General features: G+C 47.5%; 1 protein-coding gene across 5 annotated transcripts in view; it reads right to left on the bottom strand.

The window, feature by feature from the left end:
• Positions 1–15,355, bottom strand: part of LOC143289046 (peripheral plasma membrane protein CASK-like) — a 661,124-nt gene that overhangs the window by 622,806 nt on the left and 22,963 nt on the right. For all 5 annotated transcript variants that reach the window (XM_076597850.1, XM_076597848.1, XM_076597849.1 and 2 more), the window contains exon 2: positions 11,377–11,822. In XM_076597850.1, coding sequence (XP_076453965.1) covers positions 11,377–11,465 — 89 coding nt within the window. In that variant the 5' untranslated portion in view covers positions 11,466–11,822. The remainder of the gene's footprint in view (positions 1–11,376; positions 11,823–15,355) is intronic.

The following is a 15,355-nucleotide window of genomic DNA, read 5'->3' as shown; positions in this document are numbered from 1 at the left end:
GGAATGGGGGGGAGAGGTGGGCAGGGATTGGAGAGGGAAGGGGAGGGGGGGGGGAAGCCTTGCATACTGATTAGAAGCCACAGTTTCGATCTTCAAGGCAACAACACTGGTGCGAGCGGGCTATGACCCATATGCTCTGCTCCCGGTTTTGCGGAATCAACGGGCGCAAGTGCAGTGAGTGTGTGTGTGTGTGTGTGTGCGCGCGCGTGCGTGCGTGCGTGGTGTGTGTGTGTGTGTGATGGGAACACAAGGTGAGAAGGGGAGTGGTTAGAGAATATGTATATCAAAATATCAAAAAAAAGGGGAAGAGAGGGTGATGAGGAGGGGGGCGGGGGGGGGGGGGGGGCAAGAAGAGAGAAACAGGACCAATGCATGATTTTACCCGAAATTTGAGACCCCCACCCCTACCCGACCCGACCCCACCCCCACCCCACCGCGACCTGTCCCACTGATAGCCGAAGAGGGTTTCGTGAATGTTGTGTTACACTGCCTTCAACACGTATGTTTGTATGTGTGAGCAATTCATCTGTTCTCCGAATGAGTACCTGTGACACTGTCTCACCCAGATCAATATTACATGTCTGTGACACTGTGTCTCACCCAGATCAATATTACATGTCTGTGACACTGTGTCTCACCCAGATCAATATTACATGTCTGTGACACTGTGTCTCACCCAGATCAATATTACATGTCTGTGACACTGTGTCTCACCCAGATCAATATTCCATGTCTGTGACACTGTGTCTCACCCAGATCAATATTACATGTCTGTGACACTGTGTCTCACCCAGATCAATATTCCATGTCTGTGACACTGTGTCTCACCCAGATCAATATTCCATGTCTGTGACACTGTGTCTCACCCAGATCAATATTACATGCCTGTAACACTGTCTCACCCAGATCGATATCCAATGTCTGTGATACTGTGTCTTACCCAGATCGATATTCCATGTCTGTGACACTATGTCTCAACCAGATCGATAGTCCATGCCTGTCACACTGTGTCTCACCCAGATTGATATCTAATCTCTGTGACACTGTCTATATTCCGCGTCTGAGACACTGTGTCTTAACCAGATCGATAGTCCATGTCTGTGACACTGTGTCTCACCCAGATCGATAGTCCGTGTCTGTGACACTGTGTCTCATCCAGATCGATAGTCCATGTCTGTGACACTGTGTCTCACCCAGATCGATAGTCCGTGTCTGAGACACTGTGTCTTAACCAGATCGATAGTCCATGTCTGTGACACTGTGTCTCACCCAGATCGATAGTCCGTGTCTGTGACACTGTGTCTCATCCAGATCGACAGTCCATGTCTGTGACACTGTCTCACCCAGATCAATATTCCATGTCTGTGACACTGGTGGCACCTGTGGTCAAGTGTTTTCTTTACTGTTGTTGTTCTGGTGGCGGTGGTGGTGGTGGCGGTGGTGGTTACTGGTTCAATTGCCTCAGGGCGGGTGTCCCCTTTAACTCTCTCCATACGAACGGCGAAAGAGACGTCGTTAACAGCGTTTCACCCCAGTTGCCACCATCATCAAAGTATTGCAAGCGGAAGGCTCTTATACTGAAGAGGTGAATGTTGACAAAGATACCACAATTCTGACGACAGAAGCTAAAGGTTGGGTCATTGAGACACCCACTGAACATCCGAGGGGTCTGTGTGGAGGAGAAGAGAGGACTGGCCGTACTGAGTGAGTTAAGTTATTGTGTTCATTGCACAGCGTGGTTGACGTCAATTGATAAGGCACGCTGCAGTGCCACCCCCAACCTCTCCTCTCCTCTCCTCCCTCTCCCCAAACCTCTCCTCCCTCTCCCCCACCTCTCCTCCCTCTCCCCAAACCTCTCCTCTCCTCCCTCTCCCCAAACCTCTCCTCCCCTCTCCTCCCTCTCCCCCAACCTCTCCTCTCCTCCCTCTCCCCCACCTCTCCTCCCTCTCCCCAAACCTCTCCTCTCCTCCCCTCTCCCCAACCTCTCCTCTCCTCCCTCTCCCCCAACCTCTCCTCTCCTCTCCTCCCCTCTCCCCAACCTCTCCTCTCCTCCCCTCTCCCCAACCCTCTCCCCTCCTCCCTCTCCCCAACCTCTCCCCTCCTCCCTCTCCCCAACCTCTCCTCTCCTCCCCTCCCCAACCTCTGCTCTCCTCCCCTCTCCCCAACCTCTCCTCTCCTCCCTCTCCCCAACCTCTCCCCAACCTCTCCTCTCCTCCCCTCTCCCCAACCTCTCCTCTCCTCCCCTCCCCAACCTCTGCTCTCCTCCCCTCCCCAACCTCTGCTCTCCTCCCTCTCCCCAACCTCTCCTCTCCTTCGTCTCCCCCAACCTCTCCTCTCCTCCCTCTCCCCCAACCTCTCCTCTCCTCCCTCTCCCCCAACCTCTCCTCCCTCTCCCCAACCTCTCCTCTCCTCCCTCTCCCCCAACCTCTCCTCCCTCTCCCCAACCTCTCCTCTCCTTCCTCTCCCCCAACCTCTCCTCCCTCTCCCCAACCTCTGCTCTCCTCCCCTCTCCCCAACCTCTCCTCTCCTCTCCTCCCCTCTCCCCAACCTCTCCTCTCCTCCCCTCTCCCCAAACCTCTCCTCCCTCTCCCCAAACCTCTCCTCTCCTCCCTCTCCCCCACCTCTCCTCCCTCTCCTCAAACCTCTCCTCTCCTCCCCTCTCCCCAACCTCTCCTCTCCTCCCTCTCCCCCAACCTCTCCTCTCCTCCCTCTCCCCAACCTCTCCTCCCTCTCCCCCAACCTCTCCTCTCCTCCCTCACTCCCAACCTCTCCTCTCCTCTCCTCCCTCCTCTCCTCCCTCTCCCCAAACCTCTCCTCCCTCTCCCCCAACCTCTCCTCCCTCTCCCCAAACCTCTCCTCTCCTCCCTCTCCCCAAACCTCTCCTCTCCTCCCTCTCCCCAAACCTCTCCTCTCCTCCCTCTCCCACAACCTCTCCTCTCCTCCCTCTCCCCCAACCTCTCCTCTCCTCCCTCTCCCCAACCTCTCCTCCCTCTCCCCCAACCTCTCCTCTCCTCCCTCACTCCCAACCTCTCCTCTCCTCTCCACCCTCCTCTCCTCCCTCTCCCCAAACCTCTCCTCCCTCTCCCCAAACCTCTCCTCTCCTCCCTCTCCCCAAACCTCTCCTCCCTCTCCCCAAACCTCTCCTCTCCTCCCTCTCCCCAAACCTCTCCTCTCCTCTCCTCCCTCTCCCCCAACCTCTCCTCTCCTCCCTCACCCCCAACCTCTCCTCTCCCCCACTCACTTCCTGTCCCTCCTCTATCTCCTGCCCCATCACCGCTCCTCAGCCCCCCAGCCCCACCCCACCCCCTTCCACTCTCCCCGCCCCCCTTTCCTTCCTTCACACTCACTGTCTGAACCAATCTTCCTGGATGATGACACAATTATCGCTACAAAACACATGAGCGCGTGCATGCTCTGCGTATGTGTGCGTGTGCGTGCGTATGTGCGTGTGTGTGTAAGTCTGTCTATATATATAAATGTATGTATCTGTGTGTTTGTGTGTGCGTGTGTTTCACAGAGAGAGATAGAGGTGGGGGAAAAACTATTCTCTACAAGCCATCCAAACTCTAAAATGACGTCAAAATCAACCTTGACGACTTGAACTTGTGACACATGTATTTTCACGTCGTTCCCCTTACCGTCACAGTTCATTCCCACGTTCCTGAGAAATGGGCTGCCACCATCTTTTTTTTTTTCTTTTTTTTTTTACTTCTTCTTTTCTCCACCCAACCCTACACCCCTTTTTTTTCTATTTTATTCATTTTTTAAATTAATTCGCTTTATCATTTTGTGCGAAGAATTTCGACACGTCAAACTACACAATCTTTGATTTGTGGTGACATCATTCCGCTGAATTCAGCTATTCTGATCAATTCCGGGTGTTTCAGCGGCTTATCGCTGTGAGTAACAACAACATAGTTTCTGAGTTAGGCTGTCCCTTCGATACATCAAAGATCAGAACAGGATGGGGAAGGGACGGGGATGGCGGAAGGGTGGTAGATGTGTTAACTCTCTTCTGTTCGTGGTCTCCGCGCGTGCGCACACGGATGTGCGTGTATCAATTATTTTATCTATTTGCGTGCGTGCGTGCGTGCGTGCGTGCGTGTGTGTGTGTGTGTGTGTGTGTGTGTGTGACCGAATATTTTATGTGTGTGTGTCAACATTAAGTTATATTTATAAGTGTGTGTGTCCGGCGTGTGTGTGTGTGTGTGTGTGTGTGTGTGTGTGTGTGTGTGTGTGTTGTGTGTGTGTGTGACCGAACATTTTACGTGTGCGTGTCAACATTAATTTTATATTTATAAGTGGGTGGGGGGGGGGGGGGGGGGGGGGGTGCGTGTGTCTGAGAGACAGAAGGAGAGAAGAGGTGAGTGGGGAGGGGGGTGCTGACTCAGGTCAGTTGACACGAAAGTCGCCACAGCAGCTCCTTCAAGGAGGGTGGGGGGGGGGGGGGGAGAAAGAATGAAAGAGTGTGTTAGATACCACTCAAACATTATTCTTCCTCAACATTAAAAGAATGTTAGAAATGTCACAATCTGATAAAACGCACTTGAGTATTCTTTGAATTTTATGCGATTTCGGAACGGGAGACAGAAATTCAAACAATACAAATTATATGTTTTGAATATTCAACCACCCCGAATCTCGTTAAGTTCTCTGTCATGAGGAAGTACGGACGGACGGACCACACACACACACACACACACTCTCTCTCTCTCTCTCTCTCTTATGGAAGGAAGAGAGAAAGAGAGTGGGGAGGAGAGACAAACAGAGACAGACACAGAGAAGTGACAAACACGGACAAACAGGATGAGAAAAGAGACACACGCACCCCATTCCCCAAACCCCGTGTTTCCTTTGTCAACAATCGAAAACCGGGGAGGTGTAAAAACAAGGGACACAACTAATAGCTTTCACTGTGTTCGTGTTGACGATAAAGTGGTTACTTCCCATGAATGTTGTGGGGGCCAGACGGGCAAGGTGATGGGGACTGGGTGAAGACAGCGATGGAGGAGGACGAGAAGCTGGGTTTTGGGGTTGTTGTTTTTTCTTCTTCTTCTTCTTTTTTCCCCTCTCCTCGGTCTCCTCTTGAGATAAAACACCCCCAATGCATCGTTTCATTTGGTATGTGAGTGTGCTCTTTTTGTGCCCGTTTTTAAAACGTTTTTAAAACACGTTTATATATATATATATATAATGCAGAGAGGGGGGATGAGGGTGGAGGGGCATTGTGTGTGTGCGTTTGTTGTAGTTATGCATTCTCATACATGTATGTATGTCAGTGAAGATGTTTCAATGTAATGCGTTCATGTGGAGTTCAGTTACAACGTTGGGTGAGCACCGTGTTTCACGTGCTGGGACTGCCCACACCACTGCATGCTGGAGCGTGTCGGGTGTCGTCACCTCAGAAGGCAGCGGACAGAACTGTAATTCACGTGGAGTTAACTGTGAAGTGATCAATCGACACACTGGGAGAATGAAATGTATGGAAGCAAAGAGAGATTGGGAGGTGAGGGGATGTGTGAGACAGATATATATAATTATAATTAGTAACAGGTGGGAGAGAGAGAGAGAGCAAAAAAGCAAGAGAGAGAGACGGGGGGGGGGGGGAGAAAGAATGAAAGATTGTGTTAGATACCACTCAAACATTCTTCCTCAACATTAAAAGAATGTTAGAAATTTCATGAATTTAGTTCTAATCCTGAAATGCCCCTTGCAATTGTCAGCTGTATAAACCAACTCTGTGCATTTCTAGACACTCAGACGCAATCTCCAAATCACAAACTATCACATTCTTCAAGCACAAACACTGAATAGGGATACATTTTTGTACAGGGTAAATTGTCAAATAAAACGTTTATAAACTGCTATCGGTGAATTACGTCAGTACAAACAAAATAGGCATGAGCCAAACAAACAAAACACACCCGAAAATACACGACCAAATGAAAACAAACAAAACACAAATATCAAAAAAATAAAAGCAAATAAATCGTAATTTTCATATCTCCCCGACACACCAGCAACAAATTCCAATACTCCAACACAGATCTGCCCCCTTAAACCATCACACACACTCAGACACACACTGAGAGACCCAGAGAGAAACACACACACACACACACACACACACACACACACACACACACACACTACAAGAAGTTTATTCGCTGAAATTGAATCACGAGGAAATAGGAATGGGCTCGATGGCTCGTCTCGTTTCATTTCTGCAATGCTGATAATCGACTGCTGGACAAATAATGCAAACTAAAGCAATTCAGAAACACACACACACACACACACACACTCGCACATCCCTTCACCTCCCCACACATATTTTCCCTCGCCTACCTACACACCAATCAAACACACCTACTATTACACACCCAAACAATGAACACAAATCTACAGACACGCGCGTGCACACACATACTCATATTCAAAATAACAGGTTTCAACACCAACTAATGTCAAGGCTTTAAAACACATATAATACAAAAAAACAAAAACAAACTATAATAACAATTAGTAAGAAGAAGTGGAAGAAGAAAAACAAGAACAATGACAAGCAAAAGACGTGTGTTTAGACGAATGGCACGTGTTCACGTTCAGAGAATCCTTTCTATACTTCCTGCACGACAAGAATCAGCATTGCACATGAGCATGACCAACAAGAAGAGGGAAAGAGCGCTGCAGCTCAGTGGGCTGTGTGCTGTGGTGTTGGGTGTGTTGTATTTTAGTGTTTGTTCCCCGCGTCCCGTTTGACATGGCTTGTTTTATTCACATTGACGGCTTTCTTTATTGTTGCTGTTTTGTGTGTGTGTGTGTGTGTGTGTGTGTGTCTGTCTGTCTGTCTGTCTGTGTGTATCTGTGAGTGTGTGTTAGAACATGTCTCTGTGCGTGTGTGTTTCGGGTGCGGGGGGTGGGGGGTGCATGCCGTGTGTGTGTGTGTGTGTGTGTATCTGTGAGTGTGTGTTAGAACATGTCTCTGTGCGTGTGTGTTTCGGGTGCGGGGGGTGGGGGGTGCATGCCGTGTGTGTGTGTGTGTGTGTGTGTGTGTGTGTGTGTGTGTGTGTGTGTCTGTGTCTGTGTGTATCTGTGAGTGTGGGTGTGAGTGAGTTTACGCCCGTGCCAGCGTGCGAGCGTGTATGGGTGTGTCCGCCTGTCTGATGTGACGTGATAACTTCGGAAGAAAGGTGAAGGGAACAAAACACACACACACACACACACACACACACACACACACACAGACACACACACACACACACATACACACACACACACATACACACACACACACACACACACACACAGACACACACAGACACACACAGCAACAACAACAACAACAACACCCAGCCCCAGCACCCACCCCCATACACACAGCGAATTAATCAAGCAACTTGGACTGAAGCTGCCAGCCCAGCAAGACAGGACCACTGAATGATGGATGGAGGGACAGCCACAGGACAAAACACAAAACAGAACTGCAGCCAGCAAAAACAGACGCATCACCCCCCCACACACACAACCCCCGCCCTTGCTCCCCCTGCCCCCCATCCCCACCCCCCCCCCCCCTTTTCACCTTGGTGTATGCTCTGCTGACTACCCACGTGTTCTGGACGTAGAACAGAGAGTTAAATTCGTTAACTCTTTTTTGTTTCCTTGTTTGTTACACACATGAGAAAGAAAAGGAGAAATATATATACAAATTTTTTTTTTTAAGATACAAAAAGGATACATTACATACAAACCAGAAAAAAATAATGTATACAAATAGGTTAAAGTGCTTTTTAGGGGGAAAAAGGGGGGAGGGGCGGGGGCTCCAAAGGAAACAAAGATCAATTTACAAAAATTACACATGAAATCTACGGTGTCATTGCTCTCACCCCAACCTGTCACTACTTACACAATGTTCTGCCTGTCTTCTATTCAGTTTGTGGAATGCCATGTTAGCACATGTACACGTGTATACACCAGTTAAACAAAATACCACACATCCATTTGATTAGCACTGTTCTTTGCACCAGCATACTTAACTCATAAACAAATATGTAGATGTTCCTACATGTATAGAAGTCATTGTTTTCCATATATCTGAGATGCTTTCATTCTGAACCTAATGTTCCCTGATTTTGACTTAATTCGAATCAATTTTAGCGTTACACTCAGCTATTGTAATGCAGTTTGTAGAACGAAGACCACTGTTGCAGTAGACACACACTTACTGTTGCACCTAGGCTACGAAGGCCTTAGCGTCAACAGTGTGAGCGAAAGACTGGGAGGAAGGAAGGAAGAAACAAAGAAAGGAAGGAAGAATGGAAGGGTGGAAAGAAAGAAGGAAGGAGGGGAAATGGCGGGAAGGATGGAAGAGAGGAAGGGAGAGAGTATCCAGACAGAGGAAGTACAGAGGGAAGTAAGGAAAAAATAAATGGGTGATAAATCGAAAGAGAGACGTGGGACAGAGTGACAGACTGACAGACAGAGACGGAAGAACAGAGAGAGATTGGGGTGGGAGAGAGAGGGAGAGAGAAAGGGGGAGAGACAGAGAGAGAGAGAAAGAGAGAGAGAGGCACGCACGCACATGCGTGCGCACACACTCAGACTCTTCCCAACCCTCTATTTTTCCCTACTTCCCCCATCCCCTCCCCCCCCCCCCTCAACTCTCTCACCACCCCCACCCACCACCACCGCCCTCTTCAAGAAATCGATCACACACCGTGACAGATCTCCAGTGACTTCACGTGACTTCAGCAAGAAAGGAAACGTCACCGTGACATGCTATACTGACCCCGGAGCCAAGCAACTCCCTTCCCACATCAAACATGAACAGATCACGAGTGCATCCAGCAAAGTCGGTAGGGGACACACACACACACACACGCGCGCACGCAGGCGAACAGAAGCCAACAGCATCAAGCTTTCCATGGCGATGCCTCATGGAGAGACAGCGTGGAGAAAGAAAAACAAGCAGAGAAGGAAACCAATCGCTCTCTGGACCCGCGCTGCCAGGGCTTATCTTCCCATGTGTCTGTGTCGCTCAGTGAACTCTGTGTCTGTCTGTCTGTCGGTCTATCTGCCTGTTTGTCTGTCTGCCAGTCTGTCTGTCTTCCTGTCTGTCTGTCCGCCTGTCTGTCTGTCTATCTGCCTGTCTGTCTGTCTACCTGTCTACCTGCATGTCTGTCTGCCTGTCTATTTTTTGTGGGTGTGGGTTCTTGTATGCGCGCGCAAAAGCTCGTGAATGTGTATGTAATGATTATGCATACATGTGTATGTATGTCCGTCCGTCCCTCCCTCCCTCCCTCTCTTTCCGCCCACACACACACGAGCACGCACCATCGAATGCATGAAAGTCGCGTACAAGAGCACAGCAAACACGCGTGCATCCCTCTCCCCCCCCCCCCCCCCCCCCCCCCCCCCCTCTCTCTCTCTCTCACACACACACACACACACACACATACGTACGTACATACATACATACGTACATACATACATAGACAGATCTAGATAGAAAGATACAAACAGAAGGGACGAGAGAGAGAGATCATGCTTCCATCACAATGAAGGAGACAGAGAGCGTGAAGAAAAATGAAAAAAAAAAAAAAGAAGAAAAAAAACCACCCTAGAAGGAAACCCAGCGCTACACAGGGCCCGTGCAGCCATGGCTTATCTTCCATGAGGCAGTATGCTCAGTGAATTGCTTGTCTTCATGCCTTGATAGTGTGCATGCGTGAGAGGGTCGGTCTGTCTGTTTCTTCGTAAAGTAAGGTAGGATGGGGGAAAAGACATACCGACAGAGAGGTAGGAAGAAAGAAAGAAGGGGAGAGGAAAGGGAGGGGTGAAGGAAGGAAGGAAGGGAGACAGGGAATTATAATATATACATATATGTAGATAGACAGACAGATATATACATGTATATAATGGAAGAAAACGGGGACGGGGAAAAGAAAATATGACATATATATATACACTCACTCACTCACTCACTCACACACACACACACACACACACACACACACACACACACACACACACACACACACACAGTATCAATGAACGGAGGATGAAAAAATGTGTAAACGTACTATTTTACCCCACATAAAGATCATTTTCAGATGAAATGACTTTCATAAAGAGAGAGGGAGAGAGAAAGAGACAGAGACAGAGAGAGAAATGAAGTAGGAGAAAGACTGAGTCAGATAACCTTGACTCTCGACACTGGCACTGATACGTTGAGTCAACCAGCCTCCCCATCCCCACCCCCACCCCACATCCCCTCCCATCAACCCTACCCCCTACCACCCACAAACTACGAGCTTTTTCAGGCTTCCAAACAAAAGCCAAAAGTCTTTTGAACTGCCCCGGTCAGAGAATCCCCAAATCTCCTTGGTTTGGTTGAAATCAGGAGAAGCAATCTGTCTGTTTGCTCCAAGACAACTTCGCATTTACTTCTTCTTCTTCTTCTTTTCCTTCTTCTTTATCTCCTTTCTTTATGTTTCTTCTCTTCCCTTTCTCCTCTGTCAACAGAAGCTAACGCGTGTGGCTGCATCAAATCAAAAGGATGCAATTTCCTCGTATTGACTTTCGTTGAAAACCACGAGCACATATTTTCTGACAACACAATTGTGCACAACTAAAAGAGACGCGTCACGGAGCAGTTAATGTTGCAGCCAAACAGGCAACGATAGGGGAACACAGTAGAAGGGAAGAAAGAACGGGAACAAAGGCAGAAAACAAAGTATACAGAAATACTCTGTTTATCAAGACAGGGAAACATCAAAAAGGAGAAAAAGAAAGGAAGAAAGAAAGAACATACATAACACACACACACCTGCAACCATCACCTCCAAGCGCCTCACACACACACACACACACACACACAATGACTCCACGGACAGACAGCAGAGTATATGGGTTGTAGCCCACTCGCACCCCCAACCTTCTCCCTTTGCCCCCATCCCCGAGGTCACTCCACCTCCCGGTCACACACTGACCACCCCCAGCACCTCCCTCCCTCCCAGCCCGCAACACATCACGTCACAACATCAACAACAACACATCACGTCACAACATCAACAATACATCACGTCACAACATCAACAACACATCACGTCACAACATCAACAACAACACATCACCAACAAAACAGCGCAACAGAACATCAACAACCCGACCCAACAACTCATCAACATCACCGCAACCATACTACAACAAGAACACAACGACAACATCACAACAACAACAACACATCGATACAACATCAATATGACCCAACTCAACAACAAGTCACAAAAACATCACAACGACAAAAAATCAAACACTACGTCACAGCCGCAGCAGCAGCAACACTTCATGACAATACCACCCACTCCCACTTACTTTCCAATCACTTCGAACAGCTCGTACACGTTGTCGAACAGTATCTCCTCCGAGTTCTCATCCCTCTCTCCGACCACGAGTCCCTCCATCTTCACCACTCCTCTTCCTCCTGCCTTCCTTCCTTCCTCCTGCCTTCCTTCCTCCTGGTCCTCTTCCTCTTCTTCCCGTCTTAATGCCTGCCACCCCTTCCTTCCTTCTTTCCTTCCTTCTCTAGCTCCTCCTTTCCTTCCTTCCTTTCTTCCCTCCCGTCTTCTGTCTGCCTGCCTTTCTTCCCTCTACTAGCTGGTGGTCTGTCTGTCTCTCTGTCTCTCTCCGCCACCTCTCTCCTCTGTCTCTCCCACGTTGAACGGAAGGTCTTGACGTCGGGAAGTGAGGTGAGTGAGGTCACGTATTTTCCAGGCAGCGGAGTTGTCTTTTCCTCCTCCTCCTCCTCTCTCCTTCCAAGTCTGGGGGAAAAAAACATAGAAAAAAAGCAAACGTTACTGGCGTGTTGATGAATGTGTATCAAGAAACGTTTCTTTTGCTTTCTGTTACCTGTTGCTGTTATTTCATGTGTTTCTCTGAGTCACTCCACCTTCTTTTGGGAAATTATCTGCCCACTATATAACCAGATCTCGTCAGGGGCATGAGGGAGAGGGGTACGTGGGAGTGCAAGGGTGGAGTGGTGGTTGCAGGAGAGGAGATGAGAGATTCACACAGGTACAAGCTAGCTAGTTCGCGCGCGCGCGCACACACACACACGCAGGCAAGCACGCGCGCCCATAAACACACCACATACCTCTTCAAACAATTCCTGAGATAGAGATACATGCGCGCGCGCTCAGAGTTGGAAATACACCTTGTTCAAAGAGGGAAAGAGAGACAGAGTGGCAGACAGACAACCAAATGAACAGAAAGACAAAGGAAAAAGACAGACAAGCAGAACAAAATGCAAAATGTATCTAGATAATTCACAAATTATGTTTACAGGGTGAAAGAAATTATGGAAACATACATGAGCTTTAAACCTTACAAAGTAATTACCGAATTACATCCATTTTTCTCATTTAACTATGCACTTGTAATTTTGAAACTATTTATAAACAAAATCATTGTGGACAAGATGTTCAAAGAAGGGCAAACAAGGTAGGGAGAAGAGAAGAGAGAGAGGAAGCCAGCAAATGTATGATGCTCATGCATTCAAAAATGTTTTCCAACAAAGAGAGAAAAAACGCGGTTTTTCATCTGATACAATAATTGTTCAATTACGCCCGTGTCCCTCGCGAAACTACGCAAACACGCAAAATAAATCATTCAGCAAAACACACACACGCGCACGCGCGCGCACACACACATACATACATACATATATACACGCACGCGCGCGCGGACACACACACACACACACACACACACACAAGCTGTTCTCCCACATATGGCCATGAATACAGCGAGAGGCAAACAAACAGATAAACTGAATGGAAAACAAATAATAATAAAAACCTTGATTAAAAAAAAAAAAAAAACAGACAAAAACAAACAGATGACGCAAATGTTACCCGGCTTGCAATCAATACAAATTAACCACTGACAAACCTCTCTCCCGTCCACCCCATCCCCATTCACCCTCCCACCCACCCACAAAGTCCGCGTCAGAAGATGTCTGGTGTATCAGCAGAAAATGGAACACAGAGCATTGGGCAAGGGGAAATGAATGAATGAATGAATGAATAACTTTGCTTTAATGAAGGAAGTGGAATCATCAATAGCCATGCTTTTACTTTACTTTCTTTTTCTTTTTTTTTCCATTGTTTTACAATCATCGGGAAAAGAAAAATAAGTCAAATTATAACAAGAAAAGACGCACGCAAGTACTGAAACACATGACGTATTCGCACGTTTGCACATAAATGCGTGTGTGTCTGTGTGTATGCGTTGGAGCGTGCGTGCGTGTGTGTATGTGTGCGTGTGTGTGCCTTGGTGCGTGTGTGTGTGTGTGTGCGAGCGCGCGCGTGTATGTGTGTGTGTGTGTGTGTGAAAACATGGTTGGGGGCGCTCATCTTTCCCCTCCCACCCTTCTTCCCACTCCCCGTTCCAACACACACACACACACACACACACACACACACACACACACAAAGTGTAGCACACACACACACACACACACACATACACACACACACAAAGCATGGCACACACACACACACACACACACACACACACACACACATACACACACACACAAAGCATGGCACACACACACACACACACACACACACACACACACACATACACACACACACAAAGCATGGCACACACACACACACACACACACACACACACACACACACACACACACAAAGCATGGCACACACACACACACACACACACACACACACACACACACACACACACACACACACACACACACACACATCGCTCTGTCCAGGTCTCAGCGGAACTCGGACATTCTATCGATCCACCAATCTCAATGTATATTTATTAATCCACCACAGAGATGAGATCATGTGCATAAATCTTCAGGACTTGCTTTTGTTTTTGTTTTTTGGGGGTTTTTTGTTGTTCTTTTACATTCCACAATTCCTCAATCAAGAAACAAAAGTACGCCAATAACACTGCAACAAACAGAACAGACCCACAGCAAGCCATGCAAACCATCGTCATCAACCACTCCAAGGTGGCATAAAGTTCATTAATATCAAATTTTATATGGCATAAAGTAATCACTCAGTATAATCAAGACGAACAGAGCTAAACACTCAGGATGAGGTACACAAAAGCCAGTCAGATAAAAGTGTGTAGAGTATGCATCACTACAAAACAGCAATCAATGCAATCTCACTTGTATAATTCTATAACACAAGGCTTCAGATCTGGCTTAAAAGAAATAGCAAATGAAGATTCATGTGAATTGTGTCAAACTTGTGTATTCAGCGGTAAAGAGACTAATTAAACATGAGACAACACAGTGCCTTGAGATGCACCAGTGTTTGTGAGAAGAAAAGTGGAAAGACAATCAGGTTTTACTTTCACAAACTGAGACTGAGTTAGGTAATTCAAGATCCACAGCGATCGATCTATCAATGCCAGGTCGCCACAGGGCCGCACACAAGAGCTGACCCCGCACGGCTGCTGACAGACCGTGACTCCCGTGGTGTTCAGTGACACCTCTGTGTGTGTGTGTGTTTGTGTGTATGCGTGTGTGTGTGTGTGTGTGTTTTGTTTTTGTTTTTTTGTTTTGTTGTTGTTGTTGTTTGGTTGGGTTTTTTTGTTTGTTTTGTTTGTTTGTTTGTTTGTTTGTGTGTGGGGGGGGGGGGGATGCGTGCGTGTGTGCGTGTGTGTGTGAGGCAGAGACAGAGAGAGAATGACTGAGCCTGACTGAATAACACAAAAAAATGAATGATGACCACCTGAAGGCAGCTCTTAGCCGGCTTTTCTTTTTTCTTTCTTTTTTTTTCATTTATATGGTGTGTGTAAAAGATGTGTGTACTGTTTCAATGTCCCCAAGGGGCACGTAAAATAACCTTCTTGCCTCTTGGCTATAACAAGAAATGACTGCGTTTGTAAAGCGCTTGCAGCGTGATCTCTGACCGAGAATAAGCGCTAGAAATACCCAGGATCGATCAAGAACTGTTGTGATTCAACACAGTATGCAGGACACTACAAGGCACCACGACCCCTTCTGACGACACGAATGGCAAAGTGGCGGAGCCCAACAGTTTGGAATGGAGACAGGGATCACGTCCCTCCAGAGAGTGTCCCCACGAATCTGCCGACACAGGACTGTTCTATCAAAATTTGATAAAAGATAACACGTTCCATAAAAGATAAAAATAATTCTGAAAAAAATGTCGATGTTCTTTTGAGACTTTGTTTTGTTTGCTGTTTTGTTTTTAATCCAAAAAATCACATATGTTGGACCGCAATCACTGATGAATAGAATAAATAGTCTAAAAGTGTTGCCTTTGAATAGCGAGGA

The sequence above is a fragment of the Babylonia areolata genome, chromosome 13 (assembly GCF_041734735.1).
Source record: "Babylonia areolata isolate BAREFJ2019XMU chromosome 13, ASM4173473v1, whole genome shotgun sequence".
Classification (NCBI taxonomy): domain Eukaryota; kingdom Metazoa; phylum Mollusca; class Gastropoda; order Neogastropoda; family Buccinidae; genus Babylonia; species Babylonia areolata.
Note: the sequence above shows the minus strand (reverse complement) of the source record. Positions and strands in the feature narration are given on the sequence as shown.